The sequence below is a fragment of the Hypanus sabinus genome, chromosome 29 (genome assembly GCF_030144855.1).
Source record: "Hypanus sabinus isolate sHypSab1 chromosome 29, sHypSab1.hap1, whole genome shotgun sequence".
Lineage (NCBI taxonomy): Eukaryota > Metazoa > Chordata > Chondrichthyes > Myliobatiformes > Dasyatidae > Hypanus > Hypanus sabinus.
The window spans coordinates 17,213,665-17,240,488 of NC_082734.1; the positions used below are offsets into that span (position 1 = coordinate 17,213,665).

Genomic DNA, 26,824 nt, shown 5'->3' on the forward strand with positions numbered 1-26,824 from the left:
TTTCAGACAGCAACAGCAGGAGCCATGTTACAAGCCTCTCAGGTCAGTGTCTGGGATTCCGGGGGACCACCAGGTCTCCATCAGCCCGCCTTTTTGCCTCACTGTCCAGAGACCAGGGTTCGGTCCTGATCTTGGCTTCTGCTTGTGTACAGCTTGCATTCTCGATGTGCTCCGGTTTTCTCCCGCATCCCAAAGGCATGTGGGTCGTTGGGCTAATTGGCCAATGTAAACTGGCTCCTGTGTGTCAGTGAGTGGCAAAATTGAGGGAGAGCTGATGGGAATAGGATACAGGGAGGAGTAATGTTCTGTGAGCCATCTAACATATTGAACATAGAACAGTACAGCACAGAAACAGGCCATTAGGCCCACATCTAACCAAACCATCTTAATAGCAAATCAAAATCACCCACTGATCCCTCCTACCTACACCCCTCCATCTTCCTCACATCCATGTGCCTATCCAAACGTCTCTTAAAAGCCTCTAATGTATTTGCCTCCACCACCCTATGAATGAAAAATGTACCTGTCACATCCTCTGTGAACCTACCCCCTCTCATCTTCAATGCACACCCTCTGGTATTAGACATTTCATCCCTGGGAAACAGATACTCCCTGTCCACTCTATCTATGCCCTTCATAATTCAGAGAAAACAACCCAAGTTTATCCAGCCTTTCATGATATCACGTGCCCTCTAAACCTCTTCTGCACCTTCAACATCCTTCCTATAGACCAGAACAGTTTGCGATACTCTAGATGTGGCCTAACCAGAATTTTATAAATTTGCAACATAAACTCTTGACTTCTGAACTCAGTTCCTCAAATAATAAAAGTAAGTATTCCCATTAGCTTTCTTAACCACCTAATCAACCTGTGCAGCCACTTTCAAGGAGCTATGAACTTGGACCCCAAGATCTCTCTGCTCAGCAACACTGTAAAGGGTCTTGTCCTTAAGTGTTCTGTCTCCTTGCATTTTCCCTACCAAGGTGCAAGCCCATCTTTATCTGGGTAAAACTCCACCTGCCAATATCAGTATCTGATCCACATCGTGCTGTATACTTTGCCAGACTTCTACACTGTCCACAACTCCACCAATCTTGGACTTAGCAGAACGGCTTTCTGTCATGCCTTAGGAATAGTAGTTGATAACTAGACAATGACCTTTGCGGACATGTTGAATGACAGTTGATATTGCCTAAGGTGCCTGGTTTAATATTTCACTCACGGCAGTCCAGCCCTACCCGCTTTCTGGCCCTGGATTTTCAGAGGCATTTATTAATGAACCTCACACAACGGTGATGGAAATCCGACCACAAGGCAGGAGTTCCACTGCCTAAGACCCGAGCTAAAGGGGTTAATCCAGATCAATGGCTGAGAATGTGCCTGCTTCCTGCAGATCTGGATGGAACAGGGAAGGGGGTACGAGGGAAGTGGGTCAGGAAGAAGATGGCCAGTGGGAAAGGGTAATGTCCCAGTGGTGTTTGGAGAGATTCCAGTGAACACTGGAGTAAACATTAGGTATGGAGGTGGTCCAGTGGGCACTGGTTATGGAGGGGGAGGGGGTGATGGAGGTTCTGGTACAGTAAACGATAGGAAGGCCAGTTCTGGATAGTAAGGTGAGTAAATCTCACTTGGGTTGCACGTGAGGAAGGGGATGCTGGAGTCAATGTTGGGATCGTTCTCTGGAGCTCCAAATGTGCACTCATCCCATCCTATTCTCCACACTTTCCCAGATTCAACCTCTCACACATTAGGAACAGCTCACAGGAGCCAATTAAACCCGCCCCACCATCTGTCATTGGGCTGTACACAAGGAACATCTACGCAGAACTCCCCTTTCCCACCCCACTAGAAATGGTCAGCTGAGTTCACTCGACATAAAAGTCCCAACCTGATATCCCCACTGAACAGTTCCTCACTCCCTGATACTCTCCAGTAACAGTTCTACAATTAATACTGAACTCGAGAATTTTCAATCAGTACTCTCACCCTCTCTGAGTTGTAAGGCTTGGACAGTTGCTGGAAACTTAGCTCTTCGGTGAATTCAGTATGGTCATTTGATGCCCTTGCATCCCATCACCGCTCTAACCTGTGCCCACTCCAGGTTCCAGAAGCTATCACATGTTCCCTGATCCCACTCTGCCTGTCAGAGACTCTCTCAGACAAGCTGGTGCTCCCTACAAGGACCGTGACCAGGCAGCCAGTTACTGGCTGGGAAGAGGAAGCTATTTTCATGCTTTACTGGAGGGTTGGTGATTATAGAGGGTGGGGCCAAACCAGAGACGACTCCACTGGTTGATGGACTGGTATGTGGAGTCCGAACCATATTGTGTGCAGTTCTACACACAAAAATTTCTGAAGGAACTCAGCAGGATAGGCAGCATCTATCGACGTCCGAGCCGAGACACTTCATCGGGACTCATTTATTCCTCTACAGATGGTGCTTTGACTTGCTGACTTCCTCCAGTGCACTGCTCTGGATCTCCAGCGTCTGAGTAAATCTCGTGATTATTGTTGAGTGCAGTTCCGTCGCTCAACTACAGGAAGGACGGAAAAGGTGCCGAAAAGATTCGTGAGGATGATACTGGGCCTGGAAGGCTTGGGTTCTTGCCCAGGAGCTCAGGAAGCTGAGCAGTGACCTTGTCGAGGTTTATAAAATTTTGAAGGGCACAGTTAAAGTGAATTGTGACCATCTTTATGGACTTTGTCTATACTTCTTGCTGCCTCAGTAAAGCAGCCAGCATAATCACCCAGTATCTTAGACCATAAGACAGAGCAGAAGTCGGCCATTCGGCCCATTGAGTCTGCTCTGCCATTTCATCATGAGCTGATCCAATCTCCCCTTTAGTCCCACTCCCCCGCCTTCTCACCATAACCTTTGATGCCCTGGCTACTCAGATACCTATCAATCTCTGCCTTAAATACACCCAATGACTTGGCCTCCATTGCCACCTGTGGCAACAAATTCCACAGATTCAGCACCCTCTGGCTAACAATTTTTTTTCGCATCTCTGTTCTGAATGGGCACCCTGCAATCCTTAAGTCATGCCCTCTCATACTAGACTCCCCCACCATGGGAAACAACTTTGCCACATCCACTCTGTCCATGCCTTTCAACATTCGTAATGTTTCTATTAGATCTCCCCTCATTCTTCTAAACTCCAAGGAGTACAGTCCAAGAGCGGTCAAACGTTCCTCATATGTTAACCCTCTCATTCCCGGAATCATTCTAGTGAATCTTCTCTGAACCCTCTCCAATGTCAGCACATCCTTCCTTAAATAAGGAGCCCAAAACTGCACACAGTATTCCAAGTGAGGTCTTATCAGTGCCTTATAGAGCCTCAACATCACGTCCCTGCTCCTACACTCTATTCCTTTAGAATTGAATGCCAACATTGCATTCGCCTTCTTCACCACCGACTCAACCTTAAGTTGATCCCCTAGTGGGCTCAACAACAAGCTGTTCTAAAAAGCCATCTTGTAGACATTCTACAAATTCTCTCTCTTGAGATCCAGTGCTGACCTGATTTTCCCAATCCACTCGCATGTTAAAATCCCCTACAATTATCATAACACTGCCCTTCTGGCAAGCCTTTTCTATTTCCTGTTGTAATTTGTAGTCCACATCACTGCAGCTGTTTGGAGGCCTGTAGATAACTGCCATCAGGGTCCTTTTACCCCTGTGATTTCTTAGCTCAACCCATAAAGATTCTGTACCTTCCGATCCTATGACAACTCTTTCTAATGATTTAATATCATTTCTTACCATTAAGGCCACACCACCCCCTCTACCTACCTGCTTAACCTTCCGATACACCATGTATCCTTGGACGTTTAGCTCCCAGAGACATGCATCCTTTAGCCATGTCTCAGTGATGGCCACAATATCATACTTGCCAATCTGTAACTGTACAACAAGATCATTCAACTTATTCCTTATGCTGCATGCATTTCAGTACAGCACCTTAAGTCCAGTATTTGGTACTGTTTGCATTGATTGCCTGCAACTTTATTGCACTTTAACTCATCCCAATGGCTGCAAATTTGCTCCATCACCTGCCTGTCCTTCCTGACATCTTTACTGCTCACTACCTTAGATCTATTTCTGTTTTCCCTCTCCTCCGCTCCATCATTCGGGTTCCCATCCTCCTACCAAATTAGGTTAAACCCTCCCTAACAGCTCCATTAAGCCTTCCCGCCAGGATATTGGTCCCCCTAGGATTCAAGTGTAACCTGTCCTTTTTTGTACAGGTCACACCTGCCCCAAAAGAGGTCCCTCTCCCACTGGGGAGAAGAGACGGAAGTCTGAAAACACACATGACCAGGCACGTATCAGTTTCTTGAACAGATCCCTTGAGGGCTAGAGGGACTTTTTGCCTCCTAATCTACCTCATTATGATCTTGCATTTAATCGTTTATTAGCACTGTTGTTTCTCAGTAGCTTTTATATTTTATTCTGTATTGTTATTTATTTTATATATTTCAAGATACAGCAAGGTAACAGGTCCTTCTAGACCAAAAAGCCCACACCACCTAATTACACTTGTGACCAATTAACCCTCTAGCACTCTACCCCAATGATCTGATCTTTATAAACAGTCACAAGACAAACTTTTCACCATACACATTACACGATAGTGGATGCGGAAAAGATGTTTCCTACTGTGGGGGAACCTAAGACCAGAGGACCAGCCTCAGAATTGAGGGGCGTCCTTTTAGAACAGAGATGAAGAGGGATTTCTTTAGCTGGAGAGTAGGAAACCTGTGGAATTTGTTGCCACAGGCGGCTGTGGAGGCCAAGTCATTGGGCATATTTAAGCCAGAGGTTGATAAATTCTTGATTAGTCAGGGCATGAAGGGATACAGGACAAAGCAGGAAATTGGGGCTGAGAGGGAAAATGGATCAGCCACGATGAAATGGCATAGCAGACTCGATGGGCCAAATGGCCTAATTCTGCTCCTATGTATTATGGTCTTACGTGATAATAAACAAATACCAAAACACCATAGAGGACACTGCATTGAGGTGTGAGGGGTACTCTTTAATCAGGACCAGAGGGGCAAGTTTTGCCACACACACAGGGTGCTGGGTAAGTGGCATGAGCTGCCAGAGGAACGAGCAGAGACGGGTACAATCCCAGTTTTTAAAAGACATTTGGCTAGGTACAGGGGTAGGAAAGTTTAGAGCAGGGGTTTTTAACCTGTAGTCCACAGATGGATTCAAGGGCATCTGTGAACTTGGAGGGGAAAAAAATTAACACCTTTATTTTCACTAACCTCTAAGTGAAGTTTAGCATTTCCTTCAATTATGAATGTGGGCAACAAATCACAGTAGAATTAGCAGTACATACTAAGGCATAATGTTCTTATTTAAGCTAAGCAACAACACCCTTCACACTGGTGTGTCTTTAAAAAATAAAATTTAATTTTAACTTGCCTATAATTTAAATGTATAGTCTTGTTATTTAATGCATTAATAAAGAACCACATATCACAAATTTGTCTTAATATTTGATAACTCTATTTCAATACAATTGGTTTCTTTTGTAATCCTATGTATTTTATTTTATATATTTAAATACATTATTCTGAGAAGGGCTTCAGTGGACTGCTAAAGGGGTCGAAGGCATAAACCCCTGGTTTAGAGGGATATGAACCAAACATGAGCAAATGTACCTTCGGAAGGCAATGGTTAGCATGGACATATTATCTGAAGGGCCTGTTCCTGTGCCATTGACTCCATGCCGATCATCCTCTCCAATGGCAGACCCTTCCGGATGGACGATGACTTGCCTCCCTTCCGGTCTGTGGGCTCCGATATGGCTCTGCCAGGGATGAGGTGGGCAGTGCGCTCCCTCCACGGTTCACACTAGGCTCCTGTGTGCTCCCGATGCTCAGACCCAAGGTGTTTGACACGTCTTCTGTGAAGTGACAGGAGTTCCCAGGCGCAAGAAGGGAGAGGGAGCAACCACACACCCGGCCTTGGGCTGGTGGATGGGGCAGGAAGAACGGGAACGACCCTCTCGCTCACAAGTGGTTGAAGAGGATGGGGGTACAGAGGAAGAAGGGCAGTTATTGTTGAAAGGAGTGGTTTACACGGAGGGCCCCCAATACTAATCGGGAGATGGGTATTGGTTTATATTGTCACACGTACCAGAACACAGGGAAATGCTGCCATTTTGTATCCCAACCACACAGATCATTCCATACACAAGTACATCAAAGTGGTAGAAAGGAGACGCGAAGCAGAGTGTAGTGTGGTAGTTACAGAGAAAGTGCAGATAGACCAGTAAAATGCAAGCACCATGACGAGATAGACCAGGAGACCAAAGGTTTATCTTTTTCTGTATGAGAGGTTTGTTACAACATCTGTCCTTGAGCCTGGTGGTATGTGCTGTCAGGCTAAGACTGGAATGGGAGGGGTCCTTGATTATGCCGGCTGCTTTCCCAAGGCAATGGGAAGTGTAGATCGGGTGGAGTGAGTGGCCTTAGGAATGGAAAGGTGTTCAAATGCTGTGGACACCACAGACACACAGATGATTAGAGGTGTGAAAGGCAGTTAACTCACGGTCAGTGCTCCGGATGTCCACCAACAGTCCCACTCTGTCTCCCGTGTCTCTGGCAGCTCCACAATGAATGGTAGGTCTGGTGTGCTGCCTGGGGAGTTTAATCCCCATGTCTGCCTTTGATTAGATTCTAATCCTTCTTCCTGGAGCTGCAATCCCTCCCTGAGCCTTGATCTCCAATGATTAAAACCAGCCTTTATTTAATTTGTCCTCCTGGGGAGGGTGACGTTGGCAAGGCCAGTCACAGGGAAGGGGTGTGGGTGCATGAGGTGAAGACTACTATAAGTGGTAAACGCTGCGCAGTCCATCACAGACTGGGCAATTCCTTTCACCCTGTCCTCCTTCACTGTGCTTCAGGGAGCAACGCAACAGCAGTTCACCTGTGGCTGAGTGACATTTGTCCGTTGCCACTCCAAGGTGCCCTCCTCTCCCCTGAATTCCACCGCACACACACCTTCCACATCCACTCAGGTGGCCAGAAAGTCACAAATCTCAGACCCACCATGTTCATGCTAGCAGTCATGTACCCACCTATACCAGCCCAATCTATGGCTTTCTATGCCTTGATGATTGAAGTGTATATCTAGATACTTCTTTAACGATGTGAGAGCTCCACCACAGAAGTGAAGAAGGTTCACATGAACCAAGGGGAACCAATGTCACCTCCACATTTAACAATAATAGTTTTTTTGCAGCCCAGGACTGGGGTAGGAATGCTCCAGAGCAGCAGTTGGTAATGGGACAGGACGAGTGTTTGAGTCTACACGGAGTAAGGGCGGAGGAGATCAGATGCCTCGACCGGATGGAGCTACCATCTCCTGAAGGACCAGGTGCAGCAGGTGGTTCTGTTCCGGGGTCAGCAGTGGCCTGAAGGAAGAGGGCAAAGTTAACGTCCACCCCATGCGCATCTGCACCATCCCCTCACCCTCACCCCAGTGAGCTCACCACCAAAAAAGAAGCCCTTCCCCTGAAGGAAACCTGGCCTCCCTCCCCCTCCCATTGTCAGCAGGCAAAGGGTCTTCCACCACCCCCGTCCCATCACTGAACTCTGTCCACACACATCCCAGTTAAGAACCTGCTCCAGCCCCAAAGCCATAAATCTCCCCTTTCTAGGGGTATTCTCAATCTCATTCTTTTCAATGAATGAGAATTAACCCCCCCCCACACCCCCCCCCCCAATTCTCCAAGAATTACCACATTTACCACTCGGAATGAGTCCAGTCAGCCACTGGGTCCATAGCCCTGAAGAACCTGTCCCTTCAGGTCCACACGCACAAACAGTTTCATGTGCAAAGGATTTTCACCTCATCACCAATGTGGGAAAACATTTCATTACCTCCCCTCCAGAACTTCTATCACCTCCTTTAAATCTCTGCACCCTCCTCTCTGATTTCTGGCCCCTCTGTTGAGGTAAGTAGGTCCTGTCTATGTATCTGGCTCTCTCACAATTTTATACTCAATTAAGCCTCCCACTAAATCCAGGGTGGAAAATGGAGCAACCAGGGGAAACCCGTGGTCTCAGGGAGATCATGCGAACTCCACACAGACAGCGGCAGAGGTCGGGATTGAACCCGGATCTCTGGAGCCTTGAGGGATCAAATCTACCAGCTGCGCCATACTGTCACCCCATGCGACAGGAGAAGTCAAATTATTAACAGATGTCAATTTCTGAATAAAAGGCTTCAATCCTTCAGGCCTGTTCAGTCTCCCCATCAGGGAGTGGCCTGTGCGGTCATTACACCCTTCGCAATTCAGGTGAGAAATTTCATTCTGGAACTCTTCAGTTGACACGGTCTTCAGAGGTTTGAGGGAAAAACTCCAGTTTCCACGGTCTTCAGTTTTGAGGGGAAGACTTTGCATTTCCACGGTGTTCAGAAATTTGAGGGAAAGAGTTCCAACATTTCTAATAACCTTAAGTAAGAAAATAGCTTCCTGGACTGCCTGACTTTTTAAAGACTTCTGCTTTCAGCTCCCCCATCCCAACAGATGGGTTTATAATGTGAGCTCAGCTGCACAGACCGGGGCCTCTGGAAGTTCAGTCCTGGCTGCTGAGAAAGCCACTGTAGACTATATATCACAGCAGCCACTGTTAAATGCTCAGTGGGACGGGTCACCATTCCTTGCTGTGGGTTGTGTGTGTGCATCTAGGGGAAAGGGGGTGCGGGGAGGTGACGAGGGTGAGGGCCAGGGGAGGCAAACTGCTCAATCCTCACCAAAGCTCCACCTGAAGAACCTTCAGTGATTCCAGGTCCTTCTCCTGGCATGCCATCTGTGGGAAGGAGCACACGACAGGGCACTGGGTTACAAACCTACACACGCGCGCACATGGAAACTGGTCAGACTTCACTTCACGTGCAGACGACCACACAGTTTCACCCGTCCGTCGCCCCACACATACTCCCACCCACGTCCGTCCCACACCGTCACAACACTTCCACCAGAGTCCCTCCCTCACACGGGGAGCAGAGCCACCCTGCCCACTCTCACTCTCTCATCATCTCTCTCTCTCGACAGATGTTGCCTCACACCATTACCTTTCAGCTCCCCCGCCCCACCTCCCATTAATGTTACAAAGTAGGGCACATTGAGGAACACTCACCACCACCGACTGCAGCAGCAGAAATACGTTCTCGGGGAGGTTGTTCACTGGAAGCAAACAGCAAGGTTAATCAACAACACCCCCAGACCGGGAAAGGGGGGAAAGGAGGGGTGAAGACCAGGAGGCAACCATGGGGAAGGGAAACAGGCGACGGCAGGCCCACCTGTCCTAGTGTAGGGGCTCCCAACCTTTTATAAGCCATGCACCCCCTACCATTAACTGAGGGGTCCATGGACCCCAGGATGGGAACCCCTGACCTGAGGGTTAATTTGCAGGTTTGCTCAGTAGTAAGCAAAGCAAATGTTATGTCAGCATTCATTTCGAGTGGACTAGAATATAAATGTAAGGATGCAAATTATTGAGAGCAGTTTTGGGCCCCATATCTAAGAAGGGATGTGCTAATGTTGGAAAGGGTTTGGAAGTGGTCGATGAGAATAACAGAACATCCCTGGGTTGGAAAGGTCAACATGTGAGGAGTGCTTAATGACTCTGGGCCTGTACCTACTGGAGTTTTGAAGAATGAGATATAACTCAATGAAACCTATCCAATACTGAAAGGCCTAGACAGAGTGAATGTGGAGAAGATATTTCCAATAGTGGGCACAGCCTCAGAATAGGAGGATGTCCCTTTAGAATAGAGATGAGGAGGAATTTCTTTCGCCAGAAGAATTCAGAATCTTGTCACAGACAGCTGTGGAGGCCAAGTCATCAGGTATATTTAATGCCGGAGATTGATTGGTTCTTCATTAGTAAAGATGTCAAAGGTTACAGGAGAATGCCGTTGAGGGGGCAAAAAAAACTCAGCCATGATGGAATTCTGCCTCCATGTCTTATGGTGTGGCGGGTAATACTGTTATTTCACAGTTCCAGAAATCCTGGTTCTATCCTGACCTCTATGTGTGGAATTTGCTCATTCTCTCTCTGTTCACGAGATCCCCACAAGTGCTCTGGTTTCCTCCCGCATCCCAAAAGTGACTTGGTTGGCTAGTGGCCTGCTGTAAACCGCTCTGAAAGGGAAAGAACCTAGCAGAATGTGGTGCAAAGAGGTTGCAGGGGAAGTTATTGCAGAATGAGATTGTCCTGTGAGCTGGTATGAGCTCAGTGGGGCAAAGTGATTTCCGTTTGTGCAGCAAGGGAGAGGGATAGGAAGGAGCCTGTACCTTGGCTGTGGCTGTCGAATGATTCCCAGTCATATTTCTCCAGAGTCTGAGCGTGCTCGGGCAGCAGCTTCTGTGGCGGGGGCTGAGGAAAGGAAACAAGGTGTTCACCCCATCGCTTTTCCCAGCAGCACCCCTCCACCAGCACACATGTCCTCGCTGGATCCTCATGCATACAACTGCCACGGTACAGGACTCTGCAAAGGTTTTAAGCACCTATAAATAGATAGGATGCCTAAGACCTTTGCATAGTACTGCATTTGTAAATGTGGAACGGAGAGTGAGTTTGTAAATTTGCCAGGAGTAAAGGATGTTGGGAATGGCGAGGGTGGAGTGCCGCAGGAGGGGTGTGAGACAGGTGGCAGAGGAGTGCCAGGGTGGGGTGGTGCAGGTGCAGACTCACCCAGCCTTGAGAACCCAGACAAGGCAAATTTGATTCAAAATGAATGGATTATCGATCATTACAGAATGTCTCTGGTGCTTCCCACTTCCTCCTCTTTTTCCCAACCATGATTCCCCTCTCCCTGCCCCCTTCCAACTCTCAGTCCACAATAGAGACTCAAATCAGAATCAGGTTTATCAGCACTCAAACGTCATGAAATCTGTATTTCTTTTAAGCAGAAGTACTATGTAAGGGTCTTATGCAACCTATATATATGTGCCTAAGACTTGCATAATATACTGTATTAATTTTTGCTGCTGCAAAAGGACAAATCTTATGACAAATATGAGAGATGATAACCGCTCACCTTTCATGTCCCAAGAAGGTAAAAGACATTTGCCATCCCTAACAGTTTGCAGTTTTCCATTATGATTACTTATCAGATACCGTTGTTACATTTGATAAAGTCCTCCTTAGTCCCAATGATGGATCTCAGCCTGAAACATCGACTGTTTACTTTCCTCCCTGAGTTCCTCCAACATTATAAGTGTGTTCTTCCTTTTAATGTACACATGGTAATGTTAACCTCTGGTTCTCATGGCACTTGCTTCCTGTTCTGTTTTCCCACCAGTTTCTTGGTTATCCATTACTGAACAAAATTCTGCCAGTCCCCTCCCCTTTAACTTAATATGATACTTCACACTTCATTAGGCGCAATTGAACTACTTCCCCATCAGGATCTAAATCCTCATGGGAATCAGTATTTGTACATTATGACATTTCATTAAACGTTTTTATTATACCCATTAATCTGGTTTCCCAGCCTACCTTTCATAATGATGTAGTTTTCTCTGTTTTATGTTAAAAACCCCTATACTTGGTTCTTCTCTCCTATCGGATTTCACCATCTGTTATCCCTGCCCATCACCTCCCAACCTCTGCCGCTATTTCCACTTTCCCCTTCCCCACCTGCCTAACGTCCCTCCTCACCAGATCCACCTATCACCTGCCAGCTCTTGCTCCATCCCCACTGGTTCTCTCTCCTCGATCTTTAAATCCAAATGATGGGTCTCAACCTAAAACTCTGACTATCCATTCCCCTCCATAGATGCAGCCTGACCTGCTGAGTTCCTCCAGCAGATAGTTTGTTGCTCCAGATTCCATCATCTGTCATCTCTAGTTCCCCCAGCTTTTGTTCCAGTTCTTTTTAGAGATGCAGTGTGGAACAGGATCTTCCAGCTGCCCAGCAACCCACCTATTTAACCTGAGCCTAATCACAGGACAATTTACAAAGATCAGCTTACCTACTAACCTGTATGTCTTTGGACTGTGGGAGGAAACTGGAACACCCAGAGGAAACCCACATGGTCACGGGCAGAATATATAAAACCCTTACATTAGATTGAACTCTGAACTCCAGAATGCCCCAAGCTATAATAGCGAACCGCAACGCTACCGTGGTTTATTAGAGACAATGGTTTTGTATTTAACTAGAGTTTATATGTGTAGGAAGAGAAGATCAAAGTGTGAATGAGATTCTCAGAGTGGATCTGGCAGATGGGATTGAAGGCCCAAGTTACAGGATGAAATTAGGAGAGTGGTTCAGGATCAAAGGGTGAAGATGGGGTGGGGGGAGATTGTCGTGTGGTACAATCGAGGGGAAATCAGGCTGTGGTGAAGATTCTCCCTGTACCGTGGAGCTGGAATGTGTCAGCCGCAGACTGCACGGTGGGAGCGTGGCTGTTGGTGGGGGGACGCTTACTGCAGCCCGCTGCACTCACCTGGAGCAGCATCAGCAGCAGCACCCGGGACACCTCACACCTTGCAATGACATCCACAAATGCACCTGGAAACACGAAAAGAATGAAGTCTTTGCCACTCTGGCTCTGAACAAAAGTAGAGCTCAGTGAGGCTGCAGTGCAACGGCTCAGAAATTAACCGTGGGAGCAGATATCACTGCTCTTGCTGAGTCCCACATTAAACGTGACAGCCCAGCGTCAAGTTACTCGGATCCCTTCGCTATAGGTGCAGAGACACCACCAGGGGCCACAGCTGTTGGACATGTAACGGTGTCCCATGAACCTGGCACAGAAGCTGCATTAAAAGGTATGTACTCTCATAGACAATAGAAAACCATGTTTTTTCTTGTGTTTACACAGTCATTACAGCAGTAAAATCACTACTGCCAACAGGATCCTGTACATTAAAAATCTTAGGTCTGTTTAAAGTTCAAAGTACATTTATTATCAAAGTATGTATACATTATACAACTTTGAGATTTGTCTCCTAACAGACAGCCACAAAACAAAGAAAACCAAAATAAACCCATAAAAAAAACTATCAAACACCCAATGTTCAGAGGAAAAAAAACCCTGCTCCAAACTTATAATGGCAACATCTATGTAAGCACGTCACACTACAGCCACAGGCAGTGGAGGGAGGATGGGATCATTGGGTAATGTTTACAATCAGCTTCTGTTAAGATATCCACAGTACAAATATGAAGACAAGCTACAAGTTCTCAGGGGGCAGTGTGACCCCCCCCCCCCACAGGAACACTGGTACTTGGCACCCAGTGGTGCCACACTCACCTACCCCTACCCTTTGACCACACTCACCAACGGGGGCATTGGTTCCTGGCAGCTGCAGTCCCTTCTCCTGAGCCATCAGCTGCATCTCAGTGAAGACGGCCAGAGCTCCATCATAATCACCTGCGAGACAAGTACGTAAGAGGTGAACAATGCGACAGGGACACCAGCGACGGGCGGCAGCGCTGTGGCTGAGTGGACAGGCGGCACTATACTCACGGGTTATGATCTTACAGGAAGCCACCTTGCCCAGCGACAGCAGGCATTCAATGGGCACCTGAGACTGAAGCTCGGCCGCTCGCTGGTAGTACACAGATGCCTCGCCCGGCTTGTTCATTTCCTTCAGTGAGAAAAAGTGTTTTTGGGGGGGGGGGTGAAATTTCATTAATAGATCGATTAACAACAAAACACACAATCGAGTAAGTAACAGGCAGGGTGGTAGAGTGAGTAATGTCACCCAGACACCACTACACCTCCCACCACTCACATTCATCTCCACCATCACTCATACTTACCCCAACACCACCATCGTGCACACCCCAAAACTGCAGTCACTCATATTGTGATGGTACTGGCTGTGCTGACTGCAAAGCCCTGAACTCAAAAGAAGATTTTGAACCCTCTCCAATACAGATATCCATGGATACCTTCACCAGAGGGAAGTTATACTGTATCCACACACTCAAGGACTAGCTACTAGCTGAGTGTCGGGTTCCCCTTACCAAGGAGCAGAAACCTCCAGCTAACAACGTCGTTTAAGCAGTTATTTTATTTTTAATTAAACACAATTAAACTTAGACAAATAGTTACACACACATCTCTGAATTCCAAAAGATTTATAAACTACAAAGGATTTTCAAACACAGGTATAATTCTTATGAAGAGCACATACCAACGAGTTGCAGATGAATGAGTCATCCATCAAAGAAACCGACAGTTCTAACCCACCTACTGTTAGTCATTGGCTTACCTCCGTTATGTCCTTTTAAGTTTAGAGAACATAAGAAGTCGGACATTTGATACATCCTCTAAATCCGAGGAAACTTGGCGACCTTTTATTTAATATTTTCATAGGCTCTGACTTATGGCCCTTCCAGTTACCTTTTTGAAGATTTGGATTTGATCAGAAAGGTTTTCCTTGATTTTTTGGATTTCACTCTCAGTTTGAGCTGGTCAGTTCTTTTTTTTTGTGTTTTGCAGTTTTTTCCTTCTGTTTATGTCATTATAAAAGTTTCTTTATCTCTTTTTTTCTTTTTATGGATAAGAGGAGAATCAATTACCCTTCTCTTTATTATATACTATTAGATTAATACTTTGTTTGAGCTTGATAATGTTATTTTTCCTTTTATTTGAACTGTTATTGATATAGATATTTGCGATAACTCTCTTCTTGTTTATATATATGTATTTTTTCATTTAACTAATAAAAAGATTGATAAAGAAAGAAAAGAAACTGACAGTTGAAGAATGAATTCCAGTTCTTCTGTTGTCACCCTGTCCTTCTGTCATTTTCTCAGTGTTCCTAACAATCCCCGATGCATTCTAATGTTTATATAGTTTTGCTACTAGTTGACATTATTTGCATGTGAAGAGTTTCAGACATCTGGGACAAAGTAATTCACGCAGATGGGTCTAAATGCTTCTGATGCCAGACACCAGCAATTAATACCGTGAGGGTTGACTCCCTAAGTACACAAATATCCCAACTATTGATTGGTCATACTGTGACCATGTTTGATATGCTACGTGACAAAATAAACCCAGTCTGGAAGCTTCCTGATTCTGTCACAATGAGGAAGTAACTCAGGAGTAGTTGCCTAGTTTGATGTAACATAACCCCATTGTTTTACTTTAGCTGGTGCAGAATGTTTCACGGGTATTTCACTTTGCAAACCACATCTCTCAGCAGCCAGTCCCCACATGGGCCAACAGCTTGTGCTTCTAACTTCACACTGACAATTTACATTAAGAACTTAAGACTGATTGTTTACAACAAGAAGCTGAGCAAGGAATATTTGTTAGAAATTTAACTTTGTCACAAATAACTCTGGCTCTTTGGAAAGGTCATACTGCTGTGCTAGAAAGCTGAGGTTGGCAATAAGCCTCTCAGGCCATGGAAAGGGAATATCCATCACACAATAATGTAATGCCCTGGTTCATATATTTTACTGTTGTATGTACTTCACTTTATGCAGTTCTGTGTGAGCTGCTTGTTTTCAGCTTTGGATTATTGTTGAAGATGAGAGAGAGGAGAAATATGTGTCATCCAATTAGTACGGTCGGATTAAGGGGAGGTTTCTCCAGTGAGGGACACTAAGGTTAGGGCTGTTGTTCAAGAGGAGATGAAAAGAGAAGAGGCTGGGGAGAACCAGTCACAGCATACGATCCTGTGGGAACCCCGTTTGTTCAAGATGGATTGTGAGTGACATTCGGAAGGTGGTGTGAGCTTTCACGCAGACCAAGGGCCCAGCATGTGAGAGACAGAGAAGTTCAAGATGAGCTCCAACTTGAGCACATCTGACTGTTTAATTAGAATGCGGCCCTTTTCTTTTTGTTATTCTTTACTAACCCTTTAGTTAAGATTCATAAATATAATTCCAGTATATGCAGTGTACTGTCCATTATTTTGTGCATTAAGGGTAGCAGATGACCCAGCATCCACACAAACTGGGGTTTGGAGTGGGATTGACCGCACCTCAATCTCACGAGTTTGGAGGGGCCAGAGGTCGTCTTCCCTAGACTTCCACAGCCAAGGAAACCAGGGTGTTTCAATAAGGTTAATACATCTGTCAGTCCTCATCCTGAACACACTCTGTGGGGTAGGAAATTCCAGGGTGTCCCCATCCTGTGAGAGAAAAACATTCCTTCTTGCCTGAACTTGAAACCAAGTCCTCACCAGAGGAAACATCTCTCACCATCCACCCTGTAGCTCCCCTGTTTTAGTACGCTAATCCCTCATTCACCGAAATCGGTGATGCTGGTCCCAACCTGCTCATTCTCTCTTTGTACCTCAACCCCCTTGTTCCAGGAACGTAACCGGTCAAACTCTTCACTGCTGGCTTCAGAATGAGTATTGGACAATGTAAGGGTATCGTGTGAGTGACCTGGCAGTGCCAGAACTTTGCGAGCAATTTGCGAGAAGTGTCTGTGAAGTGCAAGAAGGCTGCAGTTGAGTGAGTAATAGGTAGTGTTGGAGCCTTTGTACACCTAGCAGCCAAAGGATCAAAAGCAACCACCCAGAAAAATAAAGAGACAACGTTTTCAGTTTGGACAAACATTTGTTGGTTGCCACACATGAAGGTGATTAATGGTCTGTGAAGTTCTCTGAGGATGTTAAGAAAATATAAAGAGGTTACTGTAATCAGTGGATATTGATCAATAACTGAATTATGACCAGGGAACTGTTCTGTGAAGGCACTGGTAACAATTAAACTGTGGAATTTCCACAACTGCAGCTTGAAACATCCTCCTTGAGGTAAAGGAACAGCACTGCGAAGTAAACTTTCTCTCATCCTCTCTGGGGAGTTGGTTGCACCTGCTGGGGCTCAAAATTCTAAGACACCAATAAATTGAAAGCAACACCGCAACATTGGGAAAGAAAGGCTCCACTCTGAAACATTTCCTGTGGTGTCTGAGACCTGAATAGCAGGCAGAAGAGCTGGCTGTTGCCACGGTAATCAGAGATAATGAGAGATCTCGGTTAAGAGAGTGAGATACTGACGCAGGAAAACCTGGTCATGAGATGCGTGTGAAGAAACGGTCAGGGAGAGGCAATTCCAATGATTGCCCCACTATCAAGGACTACTGTTACAAGGCTGGTGCTGTGGCAGCTCCTGTTTCAACCTGACGTCCAGCTGCAATGGACCTGGAGAGAGCTGGACAGGACTATTGACGTGGCACTGTTCCTTGAGAAGAGGAAAGGTGCACTCGGGAGACAGATCCTGGAAAGAGAGTTTAATTCCTTCCACTACTTTGGAACAGCACAAGAACTGCAATCCCAACCAGGAGCCATGGGGAAAAATGCACAGTCCCGACCGAGACAGAATGTCTTGTGCCTCAACAGCCTGTATTGCCATGGAGTAGAATGGCACAGAGACAGGATCTTTGACCCATCCACATCTATGCTGGCCGTTGACCCAATTAATGTGACTCAAAATCAGGAGTAATTGGGGGGTGGGTTGCAGTACTTACCTTCAAAGCATTTCCCAACTCCAAGCACAGGCTGGCTGCCATGACCGGCTGGTTCAACTCAATATAGACCTGAGGGAGAGAGAAGGAAGGGGTGAGGGTGGGAAGGGAGGGTGAGGGAGATCAGCACTGGTTTCCCTTCATTTGAGGTTACATTTTGTGTCCTCTAGCCTACAGTTGGTAATGCTCTACTCCAGCAGCTTATCGTGGAATGTCAACGGAGCGTTGCCTAAATGGGGAACTCACACAGATCCATGTGTGATCAATACAACCCTGACTGAAAGTGGAGAAACCAAACAAACCACCACAAGCTGCCCACATCCGAACTGTCCGAGGTCTCATCCTGGTGCGTTTTGACCCGTTTTACTCACCTGATCATTAGCCAGATATGTGGTAGGCAGACTAGTGACTAGCAGCGGGAACTGGGCAGCGTGAGACCTGGGCAGTGTGTAACGCCTCTTTCCCGACCATTTGGGCGGTCACACGGGTTTGCTGCTGCTTGGGGGAAATCACAAACAAGAAACGTTGCAGCCCACTGCAGTGGGAGGGGAGAATGGCCAATGATTTTGAAGGTTTACGCTGTTCGTTGGAGCCACCTTCCCCGAGTACCCAGGACCAGCGACCTTCCCACACTATATACTCCACCAGTGGGGCTTCCACACCCCAGCGCCCTGGCTCCAAGCTGTCCAGCAGTGAGAGCCCTCGCCTCGGGATCAGAACGTTGGAGATGCACTGAAGGCGGCTGAGTATAACAGTCTCACACATAACTGTACTGTGGTGCTGGGAGAGAACCATGCTGTGTGACATGAGGTTCACTATAAAAATACTTGTGGTGCTTCCCTGAAGAGGCAGGGAGTCATCCTCTGGATGAAACGGAGGGTTATGTGAGAAGGAAAAGTGAGATTGTTCTTGAAGTCGGTTAAAAGGTCGGCCCTAACCATGAGCTGAAAGGCCTGCACTGTGCTATACTGTTCTTTATTGGGATTTTGCTATGCACAGACTGGGTTCACAATTCACCCGCTTCCACAGTACGTCACTGCTTGCTTAGGGCGTAACGAGGCTGTGACAGACCCTTCCCGTCTCACCTTTATGGCGAAGCTGTAGCAGTTGGTTGCGGCCTGCAGGTGTTCCTCAAAGCCTGGGCACCGGAGCTTCTGTGTCTCCTTCTCCGCCTGCAGAAAGAGGCGGGCTGCATCGGTCAGGGCCAGGGCCTCTCCGGGAGCATTAAAGAGCGTCTGTTCACATCTAATGGCAGGCCAGAGGACAAAGGAAATGAGGGTAGTGCTCCATCTTCAACCCAGCATTAGGAGGCAAAAGGGACCATGGATGCCGGGACGTGGAGCAACAAACAAATTGCTGAGGGAATTCAGGCAGCACCTGAGAGAGAGACGGATGGTCGAGACCCCACATTAGACCGGGAGCAGAGATGGGAGTGGGGAGACAGCTCGGGGAGGAAACACATGGCTGTGGATAATGGAATCTGAGAAGTAAGGAAGGTGATGAGTGGAACCAGATAAAGAATGGATGGTATGAAGATGTGAAGAATGGGAGAGAGGAGGAAGATCTGGAGGTTTGAGTGGGCAGATGGAACCAGGTTAGAGAGGGAGTAAAAACTGGGTTGCAGGGGACTGGGGCATACGTGTAGTAGGGAGGGGTTGGAAAGAAGTGGGTGTACGAGGGGACCTGGGTGGATCAGTTGGAGAAAGGAACGGGTTAGCAGAGATGAAGGGTCAGTCAGAAACATTAACCCTTTATTCTCCTCCATAGACACTGCCTGACTTACTGTGTTCCTCCAGCACTCTGTGTGTAGTGCTCAAGATTTTCGGCAGCTGCAGAATCTCTTGTGTTTTGGAGTTAACAGGAGAGGATAGGGCCAGGAATGTAGGGTAGTTGGCAACACAGCCCTGGGAAGATACTGGGAGTTGCTCACGGTTCTCCCACATTCAGACGAGCAAACCACCCTAATCCAATCCCCTAAGATGGTTGCACAACCCCACCTGCATCAGAGAGGGAAGGATGAGAGGGCCTGTTGTTGGCAGAGCCTCAGATGGCTGCATGGTGTCATAGCACACAACTGCACTCAAAGCCAGCAAGGTCAAGGAACTGATCGTGGACTTCAGGAGGGGGAAAATGGACGTGCACCAGATCTCACTGAGGAGTCAATGGAGGAAAAGCAGAGCTGCTTCAAGTTCCTGGGTGTCAACGTCTTGGAGGACCTACCCTGGGGCCAACACATTGATGCAATCGTGAAGAAAGCACGGCATCAGCTCTGCACTTGGGAGTTTGAGGAGATTGGGCACATCACCAGAGTCGTGCAAATTTTTACCCAGGTAGAGTGCAGAACATTCTGACTGGTTGCATCACTGCCGATACGAAGGCTCCAATGCACAGGAGCACAAAAGGATGGAGGCGATCGTAGACTCGGCCAGTTAACCATCTCCATCACTGAGGACATCATCAAGATGGTGGCATGCATCACTAAGAACTCTCACCATTTGAGATTTGTCCTCTTCTCACTATTACCATTGGGGAGGAGGTACAGGAGCCTGAAAACCCAGATCGAACACTTTAAGAACAGTTTCTTCCCTTCTGCCACCAATCCATGGAACCACTAACACTACCTTGTTATTCCCTTTTGTTCTATTTATTTATTTTGTAATATATATTGCAATTTTTGTCTTTGCACGGTACTGCTGCCACAAAACGACAAGTTTCACATTATAAAAGTCATTAATACTGTAAGTGGTTCTGATTGTGCCCGAGGTGTAACTTTCCTACCGTGCCACAGCCAGGTTACAGAAGCCTGCATACTGCAGGCACTCCTCTTGCTTCAGCTCTTTGGCCAGCTGACCTGCAATGCAACACACTCAAATCAGGGGGTTTTGCACACAAGCTAACACAATACCCTTAAAAACCAAGGCCAGGCCTGGTCAATGAGTGGGACACTCGAGTCACCAAGGCTAGGACTGGTTAGTGAACGTGATCACCAGTCACCAAGGTCGGTTAGTTCAAGGCCAAGCCACTGCCTTGATTGTTTCCCTCAAGTATCCACGTCTCTTAGGTTAAATATTAACACTCAAAAATGTGGTTTTAAAATGTAGTTCCTTCAGGTTGTTACAGCTGGGGGTGGTAATGGGGATAAGCTCCCACTACCTATTAAATACTCCCAATGTGGTGCACTTCAAATAGTCTCTGACAGTCAAGTCCACCTCCTAACGTTCATGTGTGGCTTAGCTACTAAGCCCAACGGAACTGTTTCTACTGACAGGAGAAGGGGCAAAGCTGGGTTACTGATGCCTTAAAATCGGTCACTTTGGGCAGGTGAGGCTCGTCAGCCGTGGTCGGCAGCTCAGTTAGAAGGAACGCTTTGATCTGGGCCCTGCAGCAAAACCCACTCCTGGGGAAGGCTTTGGGAGTCAACCTGGAGGGAAAAATCCAGAGGCGGAGTCCCTAAGGGAGTCCTGTGTTGAGTTCAATGCTGACTGGCAACTCCCGCGATGCTGCTCAGCCGTTCGTTTGGGTTCATCAGATGTGTGTGTGGGGGGGGGGGGGGGGGGAAGCTTGCTACGTGAGCAACAGCTTGCTCTCCGTGTTGTATTGCCCTGGCTTGTGTATCTAGACAACCAGGACGCAACATCCATGGTTGACCCTGAGTGATGGAGGTGGGTAAAAATAAACAGGGTATCAGTCCTGCCAAACACTACTGAAGATCTGCACCATGATGTTAAGATTCTTCCTGCTCTCACATGCAGCTCAGAACTTTCTCCTCCCCGAGGTCATACAGTCATGGACTCGCGGAGGAAGAGGCCCTGCAACCCACCATTCCTACACCGCCATTCCTCACTCGACGGCCACTCGCTGGATCATTCCACCAGAGAGAACACATCATGGGAAGGTAGCTGTTCCCAGCCCGGACGTGGGTATGACATTCCCATTCTTCCTAAGTTTCTTCTGGAATCCAGTCAATCAATAGGCTCAGAGTCACAGAGAGATACAAGTTTAAAGCAGGCTCTTCAGCCCATCGAGTATGGGTTAACCATCAAGCAACCTTTTACAACAATCCAATTATTATTCTCACTTACCAAACTGCTCGCTTGCTTCTGCCACATTTGGCTTGCGGAGAAAACGCCTGGAAGATCAAACATACAGCAGTCAGCAGTTTATCAAATAAACAAGGTGTGTAGTTGGAGTCTACGCACAGGTCTGGCACAGGGAAATTGAGCAGATGCTGGAAATCTTCAGCAACACCCACAAAATGCTGGCCCTGACCAAGGACCGTTTATAACCATATAACCATATAACAATCACAGCACGGAAGCAGGCCATCTTGGCCCTCCTAGTCCGTGCCGAACCCTTAATCTCACCTAGTCCCACCTACCCGCACTCAGCCCATAACCCTCCACTCCTTTCCTGTCCATATACCTATCCAATTTTACCTTAAATGACACAACTGAACTGGCCTCTACTACTTCTACAGGAAGCTCATTCCACACAGCTATCACTCTTTGAGTAAAGAAATACCCCCTCGTGTTTCCCTTAAACTTCTGCCCCCTAACTCTCAAATCATGTCCTCTAGTTTGAATCTCCCCTACTCTCAATGGAAACAGCCTGTTCACGTCAACTCTATCTATCCCTCTCAAAATTTTAAATACCTCGATCAAATCCCCCCTCAACCTTCTACGCTCCAATGAATAGAGACCTAACTTGTTCAACCTTTCTCTGTAACTTAATTGCTGAAACCCAGGTAACATCCTAGTAAATCATCTCTGCACTCTCCCTAATTTATTGATATCTTTCCTATAATTCGGTGACCAGAACTGCACACAATATTCCAAATTTGGCCTTACCAATGCCTTTAACATTACAACTTTAGCATTACATCCCAACTTCTGTACTCAATGCTTTGATTTATAAAGGCCAGCATTCCAAAAGCCCTCTTCACCACCCTATCTACATGAGACTCCACTTTCAGGGAACTATGCACAGTTATTCCTAGATCTCTCTGTTCCTCTGCATTCCTCAATGCCCTACCATTTACCCTGTATGTTCTATTTGGATTATTCCTGCCAAAATGCAGAACCTCACACTTCTCAGCATTAAACTCCATCTGCCAACGTTCAGCCCATTCTTCTAACCAGCATAAATCTCCCTGCAAGCTTTGAAAATCCACCTCATTATCCACAACACCTCCTACCTTAGTATCATCGGCATACTTACTAATCCAATTTACCACCCCATCATCCAGATCATTTATGTATATTACAAATAACATTGGGCCCAAAACAGATCCCTAAGGCACCCCACTAGTCACCGGCCTCCATCCCGATAAACAATTATCCACCACTACTCTCTGGCATCTCCCATCTAGCCACTGTTGAATCCATTGTATTACTCCAGCATTAATACCTAACGACTGAACCTTCTTAACTAACCTTCCATGTGGAACTTTGTCAAAGGCTTTGCTGAAGTCCATATAGACTACATCCACTGCCTTACCCTCGTCAACATTCCTCGTAACTTCTTCAAAAAATTCAATAAGGTTTGTCAAACATGACCTTCCACGCACAAATCCATGCTGGCTACTTCTAATCAGATCCCGTCTATCCAGATAATTATAAATACTATCTCTAAGAATACTTTCCATTAATTTACCCACCACTGATGTCAAACTGACAGGTCTATAATTGCTAGGCTTCCTTCTAGAACCCTTTTTAAACAATGGAACCACATGAGCAATACGCCAATCCTCCGGCACAATCCCCGTTTCTAATGACATATTGAAGATCTCCGTCAGAGCTCCTGCTATTTCTACACAAACTTCCCTCAAGGTCCTGGGGAATATCCTGTCAGGACCCGGAGATTTATCCACTTTTAAATTTCTTAAAAGCGCCAGTACCTCCACCTCTTTGTCATAGGTTCCATAACTTCCTTACTTGTTTCCCACACCTTAGACAATTCAATATCCTTCTCCTTAGTGAATACCGAAGAGAAGAAATCATTTTATTGCCCTCCATAGATGCTACCTGACTTGCTGAATTCCTCCAGCATTTTGTGCACGTTGCTTTGGGGTGAAAGTGCTTGCCGGGATGAAAGTTCAAGTCCATTGGGAAGGGGCCACGGGGTATCAAAGTGTGAGTGACCAAGAGAAGTGGACAGAGGTTGGAAGGGATGGGAGGGGCTGCCTTGACTGGAGAAGAACAGGTGATGTGGAGGGTGAACACAGGGAGGGTGGTGTTAGTGGACAGGGGCCATCAGGCTGCCATTGTTTCGAATCAGGTTAGCACCACCAGCATAAGAATCACTGAAAGAGTCAGATTGTTTGTGAGATCAGTTACCCTTTTTGCACATGGAGCACAGTAGAGTCGCTTGGAAAACTGCCACTTCACAGCAGCAGCGACCTGCATTCAGTCCTGAACTCCGGAGCCGTGTGCGTGTTGAGTCTATACGCTATCGCCCAAGGGTTCTGGCTTCATCCCATTGCCTAAAGGCCCTTTGTGATGATGGTTGATTGGCCACCGAAGGGAGACTGTTAATCTCCCTACATTCTATCCATTCCATTGGCCAGAATGTAGGAGATTAATACAAACAGATGCTTAAGGATCAACATGACTTGGTGGGCTGAATGGCCTGTTTCTGAGCTATGTAAGTACGGTGTGCAGCAACGATGTCAATTCCACAACTCTGCACCCGGAGTAAGGGGCAAGGTCACAAACACGGGAAGCAAGGGGGTGTTATTGTTTCAGAGGACCTGCCACCTAAGTGCAATTACCAAGAAAACATGGCACCACCTCTTCCTTAGGAGGTTGCAAAAATTCAGCATGACATCTAAAACTCTGACAAACTTCTATAGATGTGTAGTGGAGAGTATATTGACTGGCTGCATCACAGCCTGGTATGGAAACACCAATACGTTTGAATAGAAAATCCTACAGAAAGTAGTGGATATGGCCCAGTCCCTCACGAGTAAAGCCCTCCCCACCACTGAGCACATCTACATGAAGTGCTGTCGCCGGAAAGCAGCATCCATCATCAGGGGCATCCCCCACCCCAACACCCTGGGCATAATCTCTTCTTGCTGCTGCCATCAGAAAGAAGGTATCAGAGCCTCAGGACTCACACCATCAGGTTCAAGAACCGTTTCTACCCGTCAATCATCAGGCTATTGAACCAAAACGGAATAACCTCACATGCTTCATCATTGAAATGTTCCCACAACTACTTACACGGATTCCTCATTTCATAGTCTTGATATTTATTGCTTATTTATTACTGAGCATCTTTTGCTCAATTTGGTGTGGCTTTTTATTGATTCTATTATGGTTATTATTCTATAAATTTATTGAATATGCCCACCATTGTTCCCACAATCCTGATTGAGAAGTTGCAGAACCTGGGCCTCTGTACCTCCCTTTGCAATTGGATCCTTAACTTCTTAACTGAAAGACTACAATCTGTGCAGATTGGTGATAATATCTCCTCCTTGCTGATGATCAACACTGGTGCACCTCAGGGGTGTGTGCTTAGCCCACTGCTCTACTCTCTCTATACCCATGACTGCATGGCTAGGCATAGCTCAAATACCATCTATAAATTTGCTGACGATACAACCATTATTGGTAGAATCTCAGGTGCAGACAAGAGGGCATACAGGAGTGAGATATGACAACTAGCGGAGTGGTGTCACAGCAAAAACCTGGCACTCAACATCAGTAAGACAAAGGAGCTGACTGTGGACTTCAGGAAGGGTGAGACAAAGGAACACATACCAATCCTCACAGAGGGATCAGAAGTGGAGACAGTAAGTTCCTGGGTGTCCAGATCTCTGAGGACCTAACCTGGTCCCAACCTATTGATGCTGTTAGAAAGAAGGCAAGACAGCAACTATACTTAATTAGGAGTTTGAATAGATTTGGCATGTCAAAAAAGACACTCAAAAACTTCTATAGTTATACCTTGGAGAGCATTCTGACAGGCTGCATCACTGTCTGGTGGGGGGGGGGGGGGGGAGTGGTGGCTACTGCACAGGACCGAAAGAAGCTGCAGAGGGTTATAAATCTAGTCAGCTCCATCTTGGGTACTAGCCTACAAGTGAGCAATGTCTCAGAAAGGCAGCGTCCATTATTAAAGACCTCCAGCACCCAGGCAATGCCCTTTTCTCACTGTTACCATCAGGGAGGAGGTACAGAAGCCTGAAGGCACACACTCAGCGATTCAGGAACAGCTTCTTCCCTTCTGACATCCGATTCCTAAATGGACATTGAACCCCTGAACACTACTTCACTTTTAAAATACACATTATTTCTGCTTTTGCACGATTTTAATCTATTCAATATACATATACTGTTATTTATCTACTTATTTACTTATTTTACCTTTTTCTTTATTATGTATTGCATTGAACTGCTGCTACTAAGTTGACAAATTTCACGACACAGGCCGGTGATAATAAACCTGATTCTGAAGCAAACAGTAACATACATGCATCTTGATGATAAATTTATTTGGACTTTTACGGTGCCCAGCAGGGAAGGTGGGGTGGGGGCGGGCCAGATTGAGGAATGGGGTGGGAAGGTTGCCTGACGAGGGGCAAGAGAGCAATAAGTGCCGAGGCCCGGGGAGGGAGGCAGAGGGCAGTGGGCGGGTCCAGAGACTGGGTGGAGCTAAGGGCTGCATTAACTAACCCTCCACCATCCTTCTGTCCCTCACCACTCCCGCCTCCACTCACTTCTTCAGCTTGTTGGACACAGCCCGGTAACGGTGGAGGAAATCCGCATCAGCCGCCATTCCTCCCATGGACCCGCTGTCTCCATGCGCAACTTAACGGCCTCCGGCCGGAACCTCAATGCAATGAAAGAGGTTCCGGAACCTGACAGTTCGGAAAAAGGTTCCGCCAGAGGCTGAGAGAGTCTGAACTAAGTGATAATTTTATGTGATCTGGAAGCATCAGAGTGACAGGAGAGGTAGTTGTTGCATTGAGGAATATATGTAATTGTTGCTTTAGGCGCTGAGAAGCGTGGGTTGGGGCTGGTAGTTTCTGGTCCTGATGACCATGCTGATTCAACCCTCTGTCCCTTAGAATTTTTTAATATAATAATTTCCTTAATACTGATGTAAGACTCACTGGCCTGAAATTTCCTGGTTTATTCCCACTGCCTTTCTTGACTAAAGAGACTGCTTACATAATACCTCTCATCAGACCTTATTCAATTTCATGTGTTCCATGACATCTAACCTTGTCTTCATCTGACTCATTCGGCGTTAGAAAGAATCCTATTTCAACTAATCACGACTTGGTATAGAAGCTGTTCTGCCCAAGACTGCAAGGAAACACAGAGAGCTATTAACG

General features: G+C 46.6%; 2 protein-coding genes across 3 annotated transcripts in view; both read right to left on the reverse strand.

Annotated features, from left to right (window-relative positions):
* LOC132383070 (germ cell-specific gene 1-like protein) overlaps positions 1 to 5,251 on the reverse strand; it is a 20,160-nt gene extending 14,909 nt beyond the window's left edge. For both annotated transcript variants that reach the window (XM_059953820.1, XM_059953819.1), the window contains exon 1: positions 3,795 to 5,251. The gene's annotated coding sequence lies outside the window, so the exon portion shown is untranslated. The remainder of the gene's footprint in view (positions 1 to 3,794) is intronic.
* Positions 5,252 to 5,401: 150 nt separating this feature from the next.
* f8a (coagulation factor VIII associated) lies at positions 5,402 to 26,313 on the reverse strand. The gene is made up of 12 exons (XM_059953818.1): positions 26,204 to 26,313; positions 21,561 to 21,607; positions 20,257 to 20,329; positions 18,564 to 18,723; positions 17,482 to 17,550; positions 13,510 to 13,630; positions 13,321 to 13,413; positions 12,484 to 12,548; positions 10,324 to 10,405; positions 9,164 to 9,210; positions 8,778 to 8,833; positions 5,402 to 7,431 (listed from the first exon to the last, which is right to left on the reverse strand). Exons 1-12 carry the CDS (start codon positions 26,269 to 26,271, stop codon positions 7,350 to 7,352), a joined length of 963 nt encoding a protein of 320 aa, XP_059809801.1. The 5' UTR covers positions 26,272 to 26,313; the 3' UTR covers positions 5,402 to 7,349.
* Between the last annotated feature and the right edge of the window lie 511 nt (positions 26,314 to 26,824).

Coding starts and splice junctions, on each gene's coding strand:
- f8a (XM_059953818.1), bottom strand. CDS start 26,271: ATGGGAGGAATGGCGGCTGATGCGGATTTCCTCCACCGTTACCGGGCT. Junction 21,608..26,203: donor GTGTCCAACAAGCTGAAGAA/GTGAGTGGAGGC, acceptor TTGATCTTCCAG/GCGTTTTCTCCGCAAGCCAA. Junction 8,834..9,163: donor TGCTGCTGCAGTCGGTGGTG/GTGAGTGTTCCT, acceptor TCCTTCCCACAG/ATGGCATGCCAGGAGAAGGA.